Below are 20,053 nucleotides of genomic sequence, written 5' to 3'. Positions count from 1 at the left end.
GTTAAAATGTGCGAAAATTTATTTATTACAGTATCTTAACAAATTGTGTTAACTCTAATAGGTATTATACATTTATTGATTTATTCTAGACCTAATCTGATAATCTAATAATTTGCGAATCAAAATAATTATGTAAGACTTTTAAATTGGTTACTAAATAGACTTTTTGTAACACTGTTCATCATGCTTGGTATTTCTACGTACCTGTTTTGATGGTTCAACAAAATTATTTTCAGATTTATATCTAATTTTTAGATACTTCATTGTTTTTCTGGGTGGAATTGTTTTTCTGGATAAAACTTGCTTGAATATTTTTATCGATGTGTGATACAGCAATGTAAAAAATAGTATGAGTGGTATTTGAGAATATCTTCTCCCATAATCAAAATATTTTTTTTAAATACGCATCTCCGATCGTTATATTTAAAAGTCTTGGATTTTTACTAGATAATAAAATTCCAATTTTTTTTTTACAGTTAATTGTCAAGAAATATTTCACAGTGGTGTGTTTAACTTAACTACCATTAGTACGAATTTGGTACGGCTACCATCTACCTTAGCGTAGCTTTCTAATCACACGAAACCTGCCTACGCCACTTGTCTACTGGCCCGCATAATAATACAAAGCTCCCTCAAAATTGAGGAACTCCAAACGACACACTTAATTGCGTGCATTTATCACAAAATGTTTGCACCACTTGTATAGGCCTCCTACGACGTATTTCTAGGTCTGTGCGACGCATGCTCTACTAACTGTAAAAGGCGACATTACATGCTGTCTTCACGCTAATATCAATCGAGGATCACAAAAAAAGAAAAAAAAAAGAAACGCAACATGGTCGGAGGAAAAAAACCTCGTCGGCTGAATACTCTTCTACAGCTCCCCTAAACGACCTTCCGTCGCAGGAAAAGTTACAACGAGATTTTCATGGAAGGGAGGATTTTTTTTTTTTTTTAGCAAAAAGTGGATTGGGAAACACGTTTAACTAAGTAGTCGTCGACAATCGGTGAGCACTTCAATCTTGCGAACAAACGAAAACGTGAAAAGAACAAAGAGAGAACAGACTGAATAAAACAGAAGAAGAAAAAGAGGGATGTGTATAGATAAAACAGACGGAGAAGACGAGAGAAGAACAGGCGGACCCTTAATTCCTACCTCCAGGGCGGGCGCTTTAGCCTGAAACACAAACGGCAAACCTGAAAAGAAATTCCGGAAGGATACCGGGCGACGGAAACTCGAGCTCGAGTTTTTACACGAAGGAATTAAGTCCTCGTTTTAAGCGAGTTAATTCCTCCCTTTCCCGATGCAAACGCGAAAGTTTGTACAATCGACGTTAGTGTGATCTACCATCCACTTTTTTTCTTTCATTGGTCCCCGTGATTATATGTCGTTGATTAATAATCATCCCTTTAAACAACTATAAAAGATGACAGGAGACAAATTAATATAAAGAAGGAGAAACAGGGACAAAGATGATGCAAAGGTGAAAGGAATAGTGTATGATGAAGATTGTATTTAGGCAACAAGATGCAACAAGATGCCGCGCAATCGAGAGATAATAGCAGAGGACTCTCGTATAAAGTGAATTTTATTTTGAGATTGTCCTAAAAAAAATCACAAATTAATCCGATAGTAAATTATACATAATGCAATGTTCGAAACGTTTAATATTAAAAAGTATAGCTTTTCAAAAATTGATTGTCTTCCTTTTTTTTCCTGTTAAAGGTTTCATTTGAAAAGATGTTTTTATTAATATACGTTAAAAAAATAATTGTATATTACTAAAAAATATGTAGCAGAAATTATTTTTTATATTGCTTTTTTGCTGAACGAATTTTAAATTTAATTTTATCGAAATATTTTGATTTTATTAATTTATTGAATATTTCTTTAATTTTCGATGTTTTTCACTCTAAACTAAATTTCTTATAAAAAACGATTTCTTAGTAATGCGATTCGAGTCAAAAGAATGAAGTGTTCGCCGTCGACAATCGTTTGTTATAGTTGTAGATATTATTCGACATTATTTTTCGACAAAAAGTTGTTTTCAAAGGGAAAGTCAACACATCGAATATAAAATCTATTCACACGGAAATGGTGTCAGAGAGACGGCATCATCGGAGCAAAAATAATCATCTCGATAGTTAACAGTGCTCGCCGCTTTCGATCAATCGTGCCGTTGGGATGCATCGGGATTTTTACGTGAATGAAACGAAAGAGAGAGAGAGACAGAAAGAGGAAAAGAGAACGAAACAGATTGGCGAAAAATGAGATACAATGAGAATGGCGAATGGTCGGGACAATGTAGAACGCGAGATAGGGATGGTGTAATTGTTATCGGTTTCTCTCTTTTGGCGTTCTCTCGTGTGTGCAAGCCTGGCAAAATGTGTGTCAACTAACGTCAGCTGTTGCTTGAGGCCATTCCAGCTAAACGGGTCCACCAAGAGATTACGGATTTTAGTCAAAATCTCTGCGCTCATTTGTCTCGTCTTATAGATACTGCGCCACATTCCGCTTCCGGTGCACGTGCGAATAAGCGTTTTCCGTTTGCGCTTTCGAGTGGGCCACGTTTATCATCGAGAATATTTCGGGCTTGCACAAAGTGGTTAACATCGCAACGATTGTGATATTACGAGCTTCTTACAGTTTCATGAATACTACACGATCATTGTGTGTGTTATACGATTATGAAAAATATTTTTATTTTATCGAGTTCAATTTTGCTTGTGATGACAATTATTTCTAGTCAATTTATTTTCAGAAAATAGAGATATAATTTTAATATGTAATAAAAAATTAATTTTTGAAAAGAAATTTCAGGAAAGAAAATAATCGCTGTTAAATCTGTAGTATCAAATTTTATTTAAGTCGCCACTGTTCAAACAATAGATAAATTTGGCATCATATAGTGTCGAATTTATCCATTGTTTTAATAAAAAATAATGATATATTAAGTAGGAGCAGTGGCAATTTAAATTAAGTTGACACTATAGATTTAATAGTAATAAATCTGATTTTTTTTTATTAATTACGCGAGTATAATTTTATTTCAATAATATATTTATGTTTAATTATTTAGATATTTAGAATTAGACAATTCGCTGACAAAGCTTTTGTTCCAAATATCACTAAAAAATTGTCTGTAGAAAGAAATTCATGAAAGAAATTAATCAAAGTTTTATCGAATCATGTATGGTTGATATACCACTACAAGCTTGCGTTCAATCACTTTGTTTGTGTCGATTCCATCGGCGATAATCTTCCGATTACTCGATTAATTGTGTCCGTTCTATGTCTTATCCGTAGCGCAACATAATGAAAACGCGTCAACGCTCGCGAGGGTTTGTTTTCCGATTAATAGCCGATTATCAGTCGGCGATCGCGACGTGATTGATTATCGCGCCGTTTCCATTTAACCACGCGCGTTCTTCGATTTAATTAAAAACTCGTTCGAGTACTTCGTGTCTCGGTGGCCGCAGCTCTCTCTGCGGTCGCGTGCACCGGAAGCGAGAAATAATTGTTCGCGGGAATTAGTAGAAATCGAGAAATGTCTCACCTGCAACCTGTAGTTGGGATCCTGCGTCGCTGCGTGAGCCGCGAGGAAGGGGTCGTAGTAAACGCTGCAAAAAATAAAAACCACCAATGAGTAATGAACGGTTTATCCGCTTGTCCGCCACTGCGCCCGTGGGGAGATTACTGAATTTCTGATTTTACCATTTTCTCTGTAAAGTATAATTAACGATACAATTCGCGCCATTAATTATTTTATTTAAGAAGATAAAATATCTTTCGTTTGTATACAAATGTCCCCTTGAAAAAAAAAAAAAAACGTATTTTGCAAATTCGACGTTTGCTCGTATTTTTCACACAAAATATTTATAAAGACTTTAATATTGAATACAATAGGGACATTCGGTTAAAAGCTGTCACTTTAAAAAACCTTTAATCTTCCGATTCAATAATGCACAACGCTCGTTTAATAGACGTCACATATTAAACATTGCGTTCGTTCGAGAATAAAATTGAAAATTTATTTCTGGGATACGATAATCCTCGCTTTGTAGGATAATGGAGGACGACAGAGGCGATAAACTTTGTCCTCCCCCGACTACGCGAACGAAGTTTGTTTTATGCGCGAAGATCATAAATTATGCCGAGGAAAAGGTTGATTGCTTTATATTGCATCCGCACAGTAGCATTCGCAATGGAATTAGTTTTACAAGTAGCTCGCTTCTATTATTATCTTCGTTGGGGGAGATCGTTGTTAAAAGTCTATTTAACTTGAGTAAGTAATAATCTTGTTTTAAAAGGCACGGAGAAAAAAAGTTTGTCGACTTTATGGAATGCGAATTCGTGGTTCGTTTTGACTGTACTCTGTCAGGAATGAAGAAAGTTACGAAAGCACTATTACAGCACATACGCATTTCGTAAAATGCGAGTGTAATTTCAGGAGTAAATTCAACGTACCGGTAATGATAAAAAAAAGTGCGCACAAACATTCGTCCTATGTTCAACTTTGTTTAAGATTCTTTAATATTACCTTCAGATTCTTGCAAAAATAAGTAATAAAAAACGATTATTATTTGAAATATATATGTCTGGCAAATGTTTATCGGAATAAAACTGTGCGCTACATATCTCTTGCCTTGTCAATATTGAATTCAGTAAAAATATACATACATTTCTACATCATAAATTTTCGTTAAGTGTAATCATTTATCGACAACATTTTGCATCCTTATATATTATGATTGCAAATATAAATTATTATCGAATTGTGTGTGTCGGAAACCATCGATTGCTTTTATAAAAAGAACAAATTTCCCAAAATGTCATGAAAGTATTCACAAGTAGACAATATAAGATATTTGAGGTCAGAAAAAAAAATGATAAACAACGAGGTCCAGTATATTTACTGAAACTATCGTAACTCAAAAACAAATCAGATAGGATAAATATATTTGTGTTTGAGCTATTTCTATCAACCATTTCCGTTATTTCTCTGTAAACAAAATTCATTCCTGAAATTATACGAACGTTTTACGAAATATAACTTTATATTGATTTTGAAAGAAACTTGTTTATGCTTGGTGTGACGTTGCACGAATTCGAGATAAAATATAAGTCATTTCCTTCTCTATAATCTACTTCAGGTTATAAATTAAACAACACGGGCTTTACATTAAAATTCATAACGAATGTATATACATATATATATATATATATATGTATATACACGCACACAATATATGTAGATATTGGACTTGACAAATCCGATTTCGCGGCAGGGGTGTGCATCGATGTAACAGGCTTCGAAGATTGATTTTCGTCCGTATTCAAATTTTTCATTCCTGCCAACGCCATGTCCAATTTCATAACGTTAAAATGAACGAACGATTGACGTTCGACGCGAATGCTTGCTCCTAAAAATTCGGAATGATAAAAAGTTAAAAAAAAAAAAAAAAGATAAAGTGTCTACATTCTACAACGATTTTTAATCTTCAACAAAAAAATGCGCGCGACATGACCGACAAACCGCGTTGATCCAACAGTCGCGTTTTAATCTTCTAATCAGTCAAAGAGCAATTGGATGAAATGAAATTTTTTTTTTTCCGGGTGTCACCTCTTTGATCATCCTCGGCAGAGAAGCAATCGAGCGTCCTCTGTTTTTCCGCTCGTTCAAAGTCCCCATTTAACGAAAAATGAGCGAGTCGCGGACGCTCTTTCGCAAACTATAATCCGCATTGTGCGCGGAGGGGGCGTTTGCAGGAAATAGGCTTGGGGAAGGTGCACATGCAGTGTGCAAACACATGTGAGATTGACAGGCAAAGCCTTAACGAGCGGCGCGTGCAAACTCATTGCAGCGAGTAATTTCCCCCAATTATTTTCGATGTTATTCGATGATCTTCGACGCACGATGAAGTGATGGAGTGTATATACTCAACGATACTCCCACATTCAGTCGCAATATAGTTTAAATGATCGTCATCGAACTGCGAGTTGAAGTTGTTTACACCAACAGTCATTGATATTTGCGGAAAATTAAATTTTCAATATGTGGCTAAAATTTAGAAAAAAAATTAAAAAGGGAATGTGATCCTTGATTATCGAAAATGTAATTAGTAGTTAAGAAAAAGTGAAAAGAATCCTTCAATCGGATTAGATGTAAATACAAAGTTTATTTATCGTAAATAGTATTAAAGATAAATAACATAATTAGTTGGAGAACGCGATTTAACGTTTGAATTCGCGAATTAAACTTCATTGCATGGAAGAACTAGTGGTATATAAATCACGCTAACTACGTAAGTACCGATCGTTAAGAAAAAGGCTATCGCGAAAAAGTCCTTCGAAACTCTAATGACGCACGCACCTCTTCCACACCCTGGCTACGTAAATTAATTATCGTCGTTACACCACGCGTCCGTTTTTATCGTTCAATGAACCTTCGCGAAAGTTTCGTAACAGGAAAGTATTTTCGAGGTGCGCTCTTGATTACTCGCTGCAAGAAAAAATTCACCAAGAAGAAAAAAGGATACGTACAAAAGATATCAAACAAGCTGCAGAATATAGATATTTTTTAAGATGATTGGTCCAGATCATATAGAAGTGTTCCTGTAGAGATATGTACTTTGTTAATGGCTTATCGGTGTTTTATTGAAAACGCATAACATGGAAAGAGTGTAGTGACAATTCGAATTATCACATCGCATGAAAAGAACGGTTTTGCTAAAATGTCTAAAAATTTAGCTAGATACAGATCTGAAAATATAATTTCGTTCGAACTATCAAAATAATTATGTAGAACGCTTAAAATAGTTATTAGAATGTCAAAACTTCTTGCAGTATTGACATCAACGCTTAAACGTTCTACATACAATTATTTTGATAATTCAATCAAATTTTCATATCTATCTAAATTTTTAGAACATCAGCAAAATCGTCCTTTCCGATATCTCCCATCGATTCGTAATTGTCTCAACTCTTTTGTCAAGGCATAATTTTTCACCTTTTCACTTTGGTGTTTCACAAGATTTCCGCAAAAAATATAAGTGAGAATGAGATAAAGACAAAACTGTCCTTTGTTGTCCGAAGGGATTCTTAAAACGTCATAATAAAATTTGCACAAAAAAAATAAATTTTTATTGTTTAAAAAATGATGTATAGGTACCCGAGTATTCATGCCTTGACGGAAGGGTTGAATTGTCGCAAAGTGATATAATTAAATTTAATTAAAAACGCCGATTAGAATGCCACTTAACAGAGTATTCTCCGAGTACAGGAATACCTCCATCCGGTTAGATGTCGGTTAGACGCAACCTGACCTGGACCGATACTTACGCGGGTGCAAAGGGATGTAGGGCCGTAGCCGCAGCTGCAGCTGCAAGTTGCCCCGGATTCCTGGCCAGTGCCAAGGCGGCTGCGCTGGTTGGGAAAGTCGCCCTCGCTGCTCCTACTCGGCCACGTTGTATGGCAACTCCTCTAAGTGCCGCAGCTGTAACAACACACACGCGACACGCGCGCACATGCACAATTACACAAGATTGCCTACCTTGAAGACTTATGTTGCTATCGAACACTCCGTAAGACTCCAGGTTGCCCCTCGAGGAACCGCGGCGCACATCGACAGCCGGCGAGACGAAGTTTGCGACTTGATTTTATATCCGGTTACGAGACTTGGGAACGATTGCCTGGGAATTAGCTCATCGAACATTTCATTGTTGCGAGAGAATTTGTGGAGTAATAATTTCTCGAACATCTAGGAAATTTTTATTCGCCGATCGATCAGCATATTCGACAAACTCGAACAAGCACAATATTAATGTGAGGTCGTTTTCTCTTTTTTTTTTTTCATTTGTGGGATATCGCGTCCTCATTATGTTGAATTTCAATAACAAATTTTTTGGTGAAATTCTAATTAATTTTTTCTTTTCAGAAATTTAATAAAAAAAAAGTCGTACTTTTTTATAATTTAAATATTCATAATTCGTATTAATTTATAAATTAATACGTAAATCTCATTTTTTAGATAATTAACTTAATCGTTTAATTAATTATATTAATAATTTAAAACATTTTTACAATGTAATAAATTGTACAAAATTGAAGTTCTTTAAACTTCTATTATTAAATCAATTCAAAATTAGCCAATATTGATGAAAATTTAATAATGAGGTGCGTATAAAATAAAAGAAAGGAAAGGGCAAACTGGCTGTAGTTGGAATAGAAGATCCTTCTTTTTAAAGAGCTTATAGCATAATGTAAAAAACAAGCACGATTCACCAACAAACGTATCTGACCCTGCCAGCGTAGAGAAAGCTTTCGATCTAAGAGAAGCTGCGGCACGAGCAGGAAATTTTGTTCTTCCTACCAAAGATTGGCTTTGGAGAATTGCGCCCGAAAAGTAAATACGAACATCAGAAAACACCGGAGAATCTTGCGGCGTAAGAAAAGAAAGGATGTGGCAGAGCGCAGAGAACTTCGGAAAATCGAAAATAGGAAAGTTCGCTTCCTCTACTCCGCTTGTATTTGACATTCAGGAATAGCTTGAAAGGAAAGAAACGACTACGAAACTTCACGAAACGAAATTCATCTAGAAGAAATGGTTGACTTTACGAGTAGATAGATTTTCGGTGCGTTTTATCGTTATTTGCGATCTATTCGCAAAGGGTCGCTACAATTTCCTTCAACAGATAACGTAAATAGGAGGACGATTTCCGCGAGTGGCAAAATTCACACGCCTTGAAGTGAAGCTTGCGTGATCGGTGTGAAATCCTCGAAGCTACGACGAAGAATGGTGTCAGAAGCTAGGTAGTCTGGTAGATTTCGATGACAATCGAGATTTCGCGAATTTGTCAAAATTAAACAAGAATAAGAAAATAAAAAGAAGAGGATTGCAACGTCAAATGTAAAGTTTAGGCAGCAGCTCTAGATCAATAATATAATTATTGTACAATATTAATGAGATGTATGGAGCCTATATTAAAAAACCTCCGACTAAGGGTTGTGACAAAATTTCTCACCCTAAAAATCCTTTCCTGATAAAATTTCGCAATTTTCCCTGAATCTCTCAGTAATATTTTAAAATTGTTTGCATTTTTGTTCTGATTTGGAAACCGTCATCAAATTTTATGGAAAGAATAACAGCAATATTAATTACTATTAATGTTGTTGACAGTGCTTGCATTTAATTGTTAATTGGTAGTATTCCAAAACTATGTAGGTATGCATATTAAATTTTTTTGAAGCCAAGAATTTTAATGCTCCTAAAAATTTTGAAAATTCCTTGACTTTTCCTTGATTTTTCTGTTTTCAATTATTCTGACATTTTCCTAATTTCCACTTTTGTGGTAATCTGCGATTGTTTGTTTCGAATTGTTTAAAGGGAGGGATTTTAGTAATATTGTACAAATTAATCATACAATAATATTGATTATACAATAATATTGTCGTGAGGCAGCTTAAGATGTGAAGTTGATGAGCCTGTTTTTTCATTTGGTCTCTATAGAGGTTTTCGAAAGGAATTTTTCCGATGGAGTTGAATAGACGGCGATGTGGATGTCACGACTCGATCCGTCCACATTGTGTAGCAGCTGCCGGTTGCATGATCGACGCCAGCCTTCGTAAGGGGAAGAAAGACCACGGATACGCGCAGTTCCGGAAGCTGACGATGCACAACGGTGGCTGCAGGGCTTTCTCGCTCGGTGATGCATTTCAGATTCGTGGTAGTGAGCTTTCGCTCGGTAAATTTCAATGAGATTGTGGAATATTAACCAATCCTTGTATTTCGAAGAGATGGAAAATAATCGAAACTCTATTATCAGCAATCTCGTAGATTGCAAAACGATGAAGAATTGCACTCGGAAGACGATAAAAAAAAGAACGAATAAAATAATGCTCCTTGATTTGAGATACTTATAGAATGAAAATATTACTTCTCCAGATAATAAAAAATGATTCTTAAAATTGCAGATATGAAAAGGATTAGGTCAAAGATGTTACAACGTCATTAGACCTAACTATCTATTATTAGATAAGAATGTCAATCTGCCAGAAAATAGATAATTTATCGAGCTATGATATGATGAATTACACTTCTGAGATATTTCTTAATTTACGTTTTGAGCATTAATAGATGATGTAATCGGAGGAATCATATAGGTAACCCTGATGGATGGATAGTGACTTTAATGAATTGCCGTTGTATTGACGGCAGTGACAAACGACGTTGAGTTATCGACATATCTGACAAGAAAAAAAAGTTGGGAAAACAAACGGCGCGATGAGAAGAATCCTTTTTATTTCCGGCTGGTCCAAGATGGGGCAATAAAATCTAACGATTCTGCCTACCTTTTCATCGGCACCAAGTCATCTCGTTCGGATCAGCTGCTGATGGATCGATTTAACAAGTGCTTTCTCATTTATATACATGGTTCACCTCAAAAAATTCACCTTGAAGAGAATAAAGTTTGTTAAAGAAATGAATCTTTTGATTTCTTAAAAAAAAATAAATGATATAAAAATTTTTGTATTGCAATCTACTTATATTTATACGTTACTGATTGTATAGTATACATATATTTAAAATAAAATCCATATTACTGAACAATGAAATTTTTCACTCAGAAAATTCAATCGTAAGTTGTAAATAAAATGTCGTCACATAAAATTATTTCTTGTACTTAAAAAAAAATAGAACAATCGTGAAAACATATCTCTTCAAAGTTCTGATAATCAAAATTACATCGAAAGTATAACAAACGTATGCACTGTTGTTAGACTAGTAGGTTCAATTACACGAGCAGCACATCAACAGCATCCTCAACAGACAACTACCTACTGTGCAGGTAACGCGCGTGATGTTAGCGCAAACCAAAATAACGAGTAAGTTAACGATCAACGACGAGGGGTTGGTTAATAGGTCGGCTTGATCGCCGGTTATCTAAAGGCGGGTCAAGAACAAGAGCGTGATACATAAAATAGCAGGCGCATTCCAAAAAGAGGAGGGTGGTTTGTGTGTAAGGGGCTGATGTTTACAACTGCATGAACTCCATTTTCCTACAGGCTCGCGTGATCTGTGGCACAGAAGTATAATTACTAACATTGCCGGCGTATAAATATGTACATTCTATGGATTTTAGTCGTATTTTCAATTATCAAAACACAGTTTTTAACTCGCGTCTACAAAATAATATTCTGCAAATTTTTTTATTTAAAAGAAATATTTTTTTTATTTTATTGTAAATAACTTTTTTGATAGTCTGTTACGTCAATTCTTCCGCGTCGATCTTCTGAAAATATCGATATAGTGCATTGCTGTCATTTTTTCATGCGATATAACAGTTTATCGCAATCCGTTTTCGAAATTCATGTTTTACTCTACATCAAAGTAAGCGAGGGACATATTTTTGAAAAAAGTGTTCGTACACACGACACTAACATTTCGAGAATGCAACACGCGCGACGACCGACCATTCGATTCATTCCGGATATGAATTTAAAAGCCAACCATGCTGAACGCGATTGCTGTCTTCGGCCAAATTTTACGAGTGCGCGTGACACGCCAATTAGCGGCTATTAATTAATCGACTGTGCACGCTGTGGCAGATCGTCCGACACGCCGCGCCGCGCCGGGCTGGTCCGGTCCGGTTCGGAGAAAACCCAAATTTATGGAAATACGGTCCGGCGATAACACGATCCGACGAAGAGTAGAGAGATTACACTCGCGAACAATGAAAAAGTTAAATGCGCCATCGCCATTCTTTAATTAGCCTGCTTGGCCTTTATTCGAAATCGTACACGTTACGTTAGTGCCATCAATAATTTTTGCGATAACGAAAGTTTCCCGTTACGAACCGCACGTTGTAAATTCCGTGCAAACAAATGGACTTTTCGTCGGCACGCAAATTTAATTGAAAACCAATGAGCTTACGAATTAAATATTAACCCATCAGCTGCCGCGAAGTAAAATGTTTCCATCTCGTATGTATTTCGATTCATTTACATTTGCGCGCGTGATCATAAATATATAAAAGCAAATTGTTACACGACATAAATAAATTTTTCATGGCTCGATAGAAATTGCGTAATTTTTTAAAATGCATTATTGTGACCTTCTTAAAAACAACTTTAATTATTAGAAAAATGTTTTAATTATTATAATTTAATTATTAAAAACACGATTTAATTTAATATTACTATATTCTTATAATTTTAATTTTCTTTTACATTAACACATTATTGTAATATTCATATCGAAAACTAATAATTTGTTGTCGATTTTATCACATATTAAATTCGCTTTAAAATGTAGTTATAAGAAATGTTAGTAGAAATCCATGCGATTATTTCCGGCCACAGATCGACCGCCGCCGAGAGCTCCCTAAACATCCAATCGAGTTTGACTAATTAGGCGGAAAACATCGATATATAATGCGTGCCCTGAAGAAAGAAACGATATACACATATTATATATACACATGTATAATAGAGGAAGGAAGGAACAGTATTGTGTTCGTCCAACTAGCATCAATGCAACAACCATGGCGGAGCATTCGGGTGGTGGTTTTGCGGTTCGTGCACAAGTGAATATTCAACGGGTTTCTTTCCACTCTGTGTGCTACACTGCCGATACGAGTACACCGAGAAGAGGAAAGGTGGCAACATTAATTATCAAATAGTAGAAAGTAGAAAGACAATAAACATTATATACGAAAAGGTACGATAAGAGGAAAAAGGAGTAGATAATACGGGGAACGGTCGTTCGTCAGACACGTATTTGCGGTTCGATGCAATAATAAATTTTATGATGCCGATTTTACGCGGCGATCTACCAGAGGGATCGCGAAATTACGCAATAACCATGGTGGAAACCATTACCATACCGTGATGGAATATATCACAGTGATATTACGCGCGATATGATAAGACACGTAAAATAACATACGTAAAATAATGTTCCACGGTGAATTCACGATGTAATGAGTTAACCGGCATCAATCGGAAATTCATATACACTATAATCCAAGCTTGAATAAATCGCGTACATTTTGCGATTCTCCGTGGTTCATAGTTGAATTATAATGCAGTCCATCTCCTCGAGGGAAAATATTCCGGTTTGATCATAAAAAATGAAACGTCGGTACGATTAACGACGACGCGCTTCAAGAACAATGATTAACTAAAAATACATAATTTCTTGGCATCCATTCAATCTCGCGAGTACTGCTTCCATTTAATAAAACTTTAAACAGAGAAAATTATAAGCAGTATCCGAATATCTAATAATAATTTTTTAAAATAATTCTTTAAAACGTACTATTGTATAATATTTTAATACCACATACGATTAAAATATTATCTATTAAATGAGCGACGTATATATTCGTAATTAAGTCTCGTAAAATTTACAGTAGATGAGATGAAAGTTAAAACTATGCGACGTTATTTCCTTGACCGGTGTTTTTATACGAATGAGAAATTTTAGCTCTACTTCGCGGATTACTCATCGTCTCGTATTAACCAAAGAAAGTGGAAAAGATATTCTTTTCGTAAAACATATACCGGATGCGAAGCTTGTACGTGAAACTCTTGAAGATTCCCTTGGATGGAAATTTTTGCCAAGCGCGACTTAATTTTAGAAATTGACCTAATTGCACCGAAAACGTGAACAAAGCGATTGTGCGGATTTTCCGAACGACAAATGGAAAAGGAAAAGAGAACACTTTTAAAAGCTAGGTCGCGCACAGATTTAAACAATTTAACAATTGCACACGACGGTAAGAAGCTTTGGACGTCTCGCGCGTTTATCGAGAGCGATTTTCGGTATTCTCGTAAAATGCAAGAAGAATCGAGCGCGTTTTACTGTAATGCGAGATATTTCAAGTTATTCAGATCCGCTTTGTCTCGAACGCGTCTGCCGTCTTCCGTTTCGCACTGAGAGAAATGTTTTGTATGATACGTGACGTACAAAAACGTTCTTTAGTTTAAAAATAAAAAAATTTTTGTAAGTCAAGTTACAAATTTTATTCTTCTGAGAATTCTACCAAAAAATTTTTAACTTACACACCTACAAAAACTTTCTTTTAATTAAAAAACTTTATTGATCTAATGAAAATTTGATTAAAATTCTACCAAATTTTGAGATTAGAACAAAATTTTAAAATTAAAAGATAAGAAAGTTTTTGTAAGTCGTATATATACAAAACATTTCTCTCAGTATGCGATGGGACAAAGAAAGTGGGGGTTGATTCGGGGTAAATTTGAGGTGTTCGTGCTCGTTTATCGCTTTCAACACATTAAACACGATAGTCTCGATGCCGCATATGTGGTAGGATCCTTAACTCAATCCGTACCTCCGTCTCGCCGCCGCTCTGGGTGCAAGGACGAGCGGTGCAGCTGCAGGCGATGGGGTCACCGCGGCCGCGGCGACCGCTGCAGCTGTAGCTGCCGATGGCGCCGCCGCTCCTAGCCAGCTCCACGGCATGGCCGGCAACCTGTATCCTGTTTTTGTCAGAGTCTGTTAGTGCTCCATGTTGCTCCCGTGAATGGCGGGAGCGCCGGTGTCTTAATCCACCCCCTCGTTTTCATGGAACTCGAAGGAAGCCGCGTCATGTTCGTTAGTTTGAGCACCTCGTGACTCGCGCGTAATCAGGATAATAATTAAATAAACGACAACGTGGTTGTTGGCGTCGCTTTCGAGAGACGCAGTCTCTCTTTCTCTCATGTGTCATAAAAAATAAACAAAAAATTCTTTTTTTAAAGCAAATATTTCCCTCTTGTATGTATATAGTTCAATAGCCTTTCAATTTGAACATTCGTAAAAGTACAGTGTCAAAACGTAGGGGATCGATTCGTTGAATAAATGATCGTGCTATTAGTAATTTAAATTCCAGACTGCTAGTATTTGTATGATTGCCGAACATGTCGCAGCTGCCCTTTCGAGGGAGTGGATTAAAGCCTCAGAATTTCGAGACTCGCCTTTTCATATATATCATGAACGCTTAGTTTTTATTACAACAATATTTCGTAAATGTCGGAACTGTTGTTGCGTTAATTTCAACGTTCCGTGAATAACTGGCGGATTAATTCGATGCGGTTCGGACGATCGTAAAATATTGTTGTAGATTAAAATTACAAATGTTATGCAGAGAAACGATTCGGTCGAACCAGTTACATTATTAACAATTTTTTAATTTCACGTTAGAATTATCTCGCACTGAAGCGTTTGTCTGCGTAATAAAACGTCTCGTAATCACGAATATAAATATCTTATTAATAATATGTAATTGTGAGCGGATTATGGCATTTTCGGTGTCAGTTAGCGAGTTCTTCTTATGTTACGTATATTTTGCTGCCGCTGTAAATGATACGTATAGATTGCTATATATTCCTAACGAAAATCTTCCATTAGTTTGTAATAGAAAATAAAAATAAAAGATTATTTACGAACGAAAGTTTTTTTCGGCGTCTATAAATTATTATATAATTTCGTATTCACTTAAATTTAAGTTAACGAATTGAAACAACTTAAACGCGTAAGTGATAATCGTACAATTTTGCTTGTGATTTAAATGGTAAATTCAATTTGAATCCAAACTCTATTTCTCTCTCTTTTTTTTTCCATTTAGCAAGACTCGAAGTAAAACCAGTCGATATTATTGGAAATTCAGAACAAATGGATATAAAAATGATAATTAATTGCAATAGTCGCGTGTATGCGTATCGCAAATCAGATGTTACATAGTTACGTGTTCCTTCGAAGTGCCGTTCGGGACACACGATTTAATGTAATATCGGTCTCTTTAAATGTAATTATTAGTCGATCGCGTAATAGTAGTAACATCATTACTGAAATTACCTGAATTACGCCAACTAGACAATTGGAAAATGTTAGGGAACATTTACTTGTCGTATCGATGCGTAATGTAATCATGTAATGAGGATATAATAAGAAAGAACTTGCGCGCAATAAAGTCTTAAGTCTTTGAGAAAAAAGTTACGCAATAGGAGGATATTAATTTCGCGTGTCGTTGACTCTAGTTAATTTCAAATTTTAACTAATTAATTAACAAGATCCTGACACACGGCGCCGTCGTAAAACAAAGTCTAACGCTACAAAGACGAACGACCACGTACGATTGGGCAAAGAGAATTAATTCTGACGTAACGAATAAGATGAAATTTTATGCAAAGCTTGCGTACTGGCTCGTTAAGGCGAACGCACCGGGCAGATTTATTGCGTTCTCGAAAGTTTCCAACTTTTCTAAAGCTTCGTTAAATCGTAACGGCGCGCCGTTCTGCGAGAGGACGAAAAAGGGCCGGAAGAAAAAAAACTGCGAGAGTTGATTATAGCCGGCGGATCATCCGGCGCGACGTTTCTCCATGCGGTAAATCGAAAACGGATTAATTTTTACCGCGAGATCGCACGTACGGATTCCGCGCGAAAGCGGCTTCTCGAGTTGTGTCTCGTTAGAGCTCGATATTTCTCTCGATACGGATTTATTAAGAGCCATTGCGTTCACGACTGACTGTTAATTCAACGAATCGAACAATCGCATCGGTCCGTACAGCTCTCTCTGGCGTGCATGAAACTCTTCATCACGTCGCGAACGATTTATGATTGTAATTAGAAAACCTTTTAACTGCTACTTTACGATGCAATGTTGCTACTTCGATCGATTTAGAGAAATGGTGGCCAATTAAATAATTAGCGTGCAATAAGAATTACCGTGTAATCATCTCGTGGTCGAACTTACAACGTCTGATCGAAAGTGAAATAGAATTTAAATAGAGAATTTAAAAATTTAGAAATAAATCTTTTTACGTTTTAATATTTATACAATATTATATATTAATTTAAATAACATGTTTATACAGAAAGAACAATGTTAAAGTATCAACAAAATTTAATTAAACTTAGACACAGAGTTGAAAATAATTAAACTACCAAAATAATCAAGCATAGTGTCATAAAAAGTTTTGACATTTCAGCAATTTGTTTGAGCATTTTACGTAATTATTTTGACGGCTTAATCAAATTATTTTTAGATCTGTATTTAGCTAAATTTGTAGATACTTTAGCAATTGTTCTTTTCGTATATTTTTTAAAAATATAATTTACTTTGTTTCTCGTGTATATAATAATTCAAGATAAATATTAGAGGAATTATCAATATTTAATATATTAGGCATATATTTAAACAAAAATTTAGATATTCTAAATATATATAAAAAGAAAACAGATATGTGAATTATCGCGAATTTTCTCGTGTTCTCTGTTGTTGACAAAGCGCAGTTTGGTATACGCAGTATTGTTAATTACGGCTCATTTTTCATGCTAGTTTATTTGCTAAACGACCGCGACCTGCATATTTCGCCCACTGTGCACAAACGAAATATTAATTACGATATTTACTCACTGATTTATTACCAATCAACGCAGTGCCATTCGTGCGTAATTGCATATTTGATATCCGATGTAATTTTACACACAACTGCGCACTTTCGCTTCAGGCGTATATGTGCACTTTTTTCAATTCTGAAAATGTCAACTAAAATCTAACAATTATGCAGTCCGATACCAATTTAAAATGTATCTGTAACGTGTGTGTCACGCGTGTTATACAAAAACATAAAAATATTCAAACTGTAAACCGCATGATCACCAAATATCACGAGATATACTGGCTCTTTCAGTTTCATGATATAAAAAAAATAACATTATAAAAATCATTTGCGAAATGTCAACATGTGTAATCATAAACGCATGAAACAAGATTTACCGAATCATTTCAATTGTATTACTTTGTAGAGCCGATATTACACAAAATTTTGAATCCTCCTCGTAAAAGGAACTGAACGAAGAGGCTTTTATGTTACTGTGTCTCGAGAGGCACAAGAAGGCACACTATTGCAAGTACATGATAGAATTAAGACAACGGGAGAAGGAGGGAAGAACTAACTGATGCGAAGCACTAAATTTAACGAAAGAGAAAAGGGGACGTCGAGGGAAACAAGAATTAAAAAATTACCCTCGAGACTTTATAATTCATCTGACAGTATCCGAGATTCTCTTTATTTCGCGATTCAAACTTTTGAAAATAATTTTAAAATAATTACTCACAAAAACCGCCGAAATAACTTGTCAATTGCCTACGCACAGATTAATAAACGTCCTGAATGTCAAAGTCAAAGATTTGCAATAATACACTTATAAAAAAAGAATCTAATAACAATTATCAAATATTATGTAAAAATAATTTTAATCGTATATTCAGATAATATAAGGAAAAATAATTTTATTTTTCTAAATATTTAGTAATTATTACTAAATGGTTAGTTATATTATTGTTCGATAATACTTGAATATTTAGAGAAGTAAAATTATTTTTGGCTATATTAACTGAAGATTTAATTAAAATTATTTCATTCAATATTTGATAGCTATTACTAGACTCTTTTTTCAGTATATTTAAAGTACGTCGGACGTAAAATATGCGTGATGAAATGAGGAATAATTTTACTATCGCGAGTATATTTTTGTGTAACGATTATCACGGTACATCCTACTTTACCATGTTTTTGTACTTGATGTACTTGTTTCACGTAAATTCTCATGAGAATGTGGCCGCGTCGACGCGTGTGTATTAAATGGAAAAATAGCAAAACTCCAAGTTAAACTGAAACGAACTTTACGAGTTACGCGTATACTAATTATCCCCTCTATATCCTCCTTTAATTAATTCCGCCTACGGGTATAACTTAAGATTGAATGAAAAAAACGGATAAATTCCGAATGAGCCGTTTCTTTAATTAAATAAACGTAAGGAAAGGAGAAACTTGGCAAAGGCGGAATTCAATCGCATAAAAATTTTTAATTGAAAATTTAATTACACCGAAAAAATTAATATCGGCATAATTATTAATACGCAAAATATATAACGAATGAGAGATTCCCGTCTGACAAGCGAAAATACAATTGGGAAATCAGATTAATACGTTGGTCGAAGGAACGCACGTAATCGAATCAAATTGTATATATTTCCCAATTTTACATGCGAGATAAACGCGGGAATAATATTTTTGACGCTTCGTACGTCGTTTCACACGCTTATCAATTATTACGCGATAACTTCTCGTCCCGCGCCATTTTCAACGCAATTACCCGATAATGAGAATATCGGAGGGAAAGGAACTTTTATCACGTGTTACAGCGTGAAACTTCGTTATTGCGCATCTAGGCCACCTGGCCTCATCGAAATTATTTTTGATATCAACAATAGCGCTTTTATCGCGCTCGCCATCATAATTGTCGATTATGTATTATCACACGTATCTATTCTATTTTGTCTTATCTTAAAATTTGTAACAGAAATTTTAACTCTTTAATACGTAAAATATGTGAGGATCCTATAAAATCCTATAGAACGCGAGTCAGCCCCGTCAAATTCCAGATAATATATCTACCTGCCTGGTATTCAGCGATTTCACGTATATTTACGCGTTATTTACGCGTGGAATTTTACACCGGTCTGACCTTATCGTTCATACATACCAGAGGGAAAATCTCAATAAAGAGAAAACGTTATTTTTCGAGTTCACCGAACTGCACCAAAAAATTTGCTTTAAATGCTTCGCATTTGATCTCGTTGTCTGCAACTCGCCGCTCTTTCGAGGTATCAATAATATTTAAAGATGTCTCGCAAAAGTAGCGAGCTGTACACAAGTCGAACATTGAAACATTTAAAGAAAAGTAAAATGTTTAAAGACAGCTCAGTTTTTCCTGTATCTCTACTTATATTGTTCGCGATAACATTGACCGTAATATTATTCTCAGAATATAACGTTCTCAAGAAGTATTACGAATTGAATGTATCGTTTAAGACGGTATTACGTATTATTGCATGGCGGCGAGCGCGTTAGGAGAAAAACGATTCGCGGAAATTCAGCGAGGGATCAACGAGCGCGTTTACGTGGATACACGTTAAGAGTCGTCGGCGGTGTTGTGAGTAATTAATATGATTGAATCCTGGGGAGGAGAGGGGGGGGGGG

General features: G+C 35.4%; 1 protein-coding gene across 1 annotated transcript in view; it reads right to left on the bottom strand.

Moving 5' to 3' along the window:
- Positions 1-2,236: 2,236 nt before the first annotated feature.
- Positions 2,237-20,053, bottom strand: part of LOC108765171 (RNA-binding Fox protein 1) — a 52,858-nt gene continuing 35,041 nt past the window's right edge. Inside the window, exons 5-7 of the mRNA XM_018513737.1 lie at positions 7,343-7,496; positions 3,558-3,621; positions 2,237-2,428 (exon numbers count right to left, since the gene is read on the bottom strand). Of these exons, the coding sequence (XP_018369239.1) occupies positions 2,393-2,428; positions 3,558-3,621; positions 7,343-7,496 (254 nt within the window). The 3' untranslated portion in view covers positions 2,237-2,392. The remainder of the gene's footprint in view (positions 2,429-3,557; positions 3,622-7,342; positions 7,497-20,053) is intronic.

The sequence above is a fragment of the Trachymyrmex cornetzi genome, unplaced genomic scaffold, assembly GCF_001594075.2.
Source record: "Trachymyrmex cornetzi isolate Tcor2-1 unplaced genomic scaffold, Tcor1.1 scaffold117, whole genome shotgun sequence".
Taxonomy (NCBI): domain Eukaryota; kingdom Metazoa; phylum Arthropoda; class Insecta; order Hymenoptera; family Formicidae; genus Trachymyrmex; species Trachymyrmex cornetzi.
This window is presented reverse-complemented; position numbering and strand designations above follow the sequence as displayed.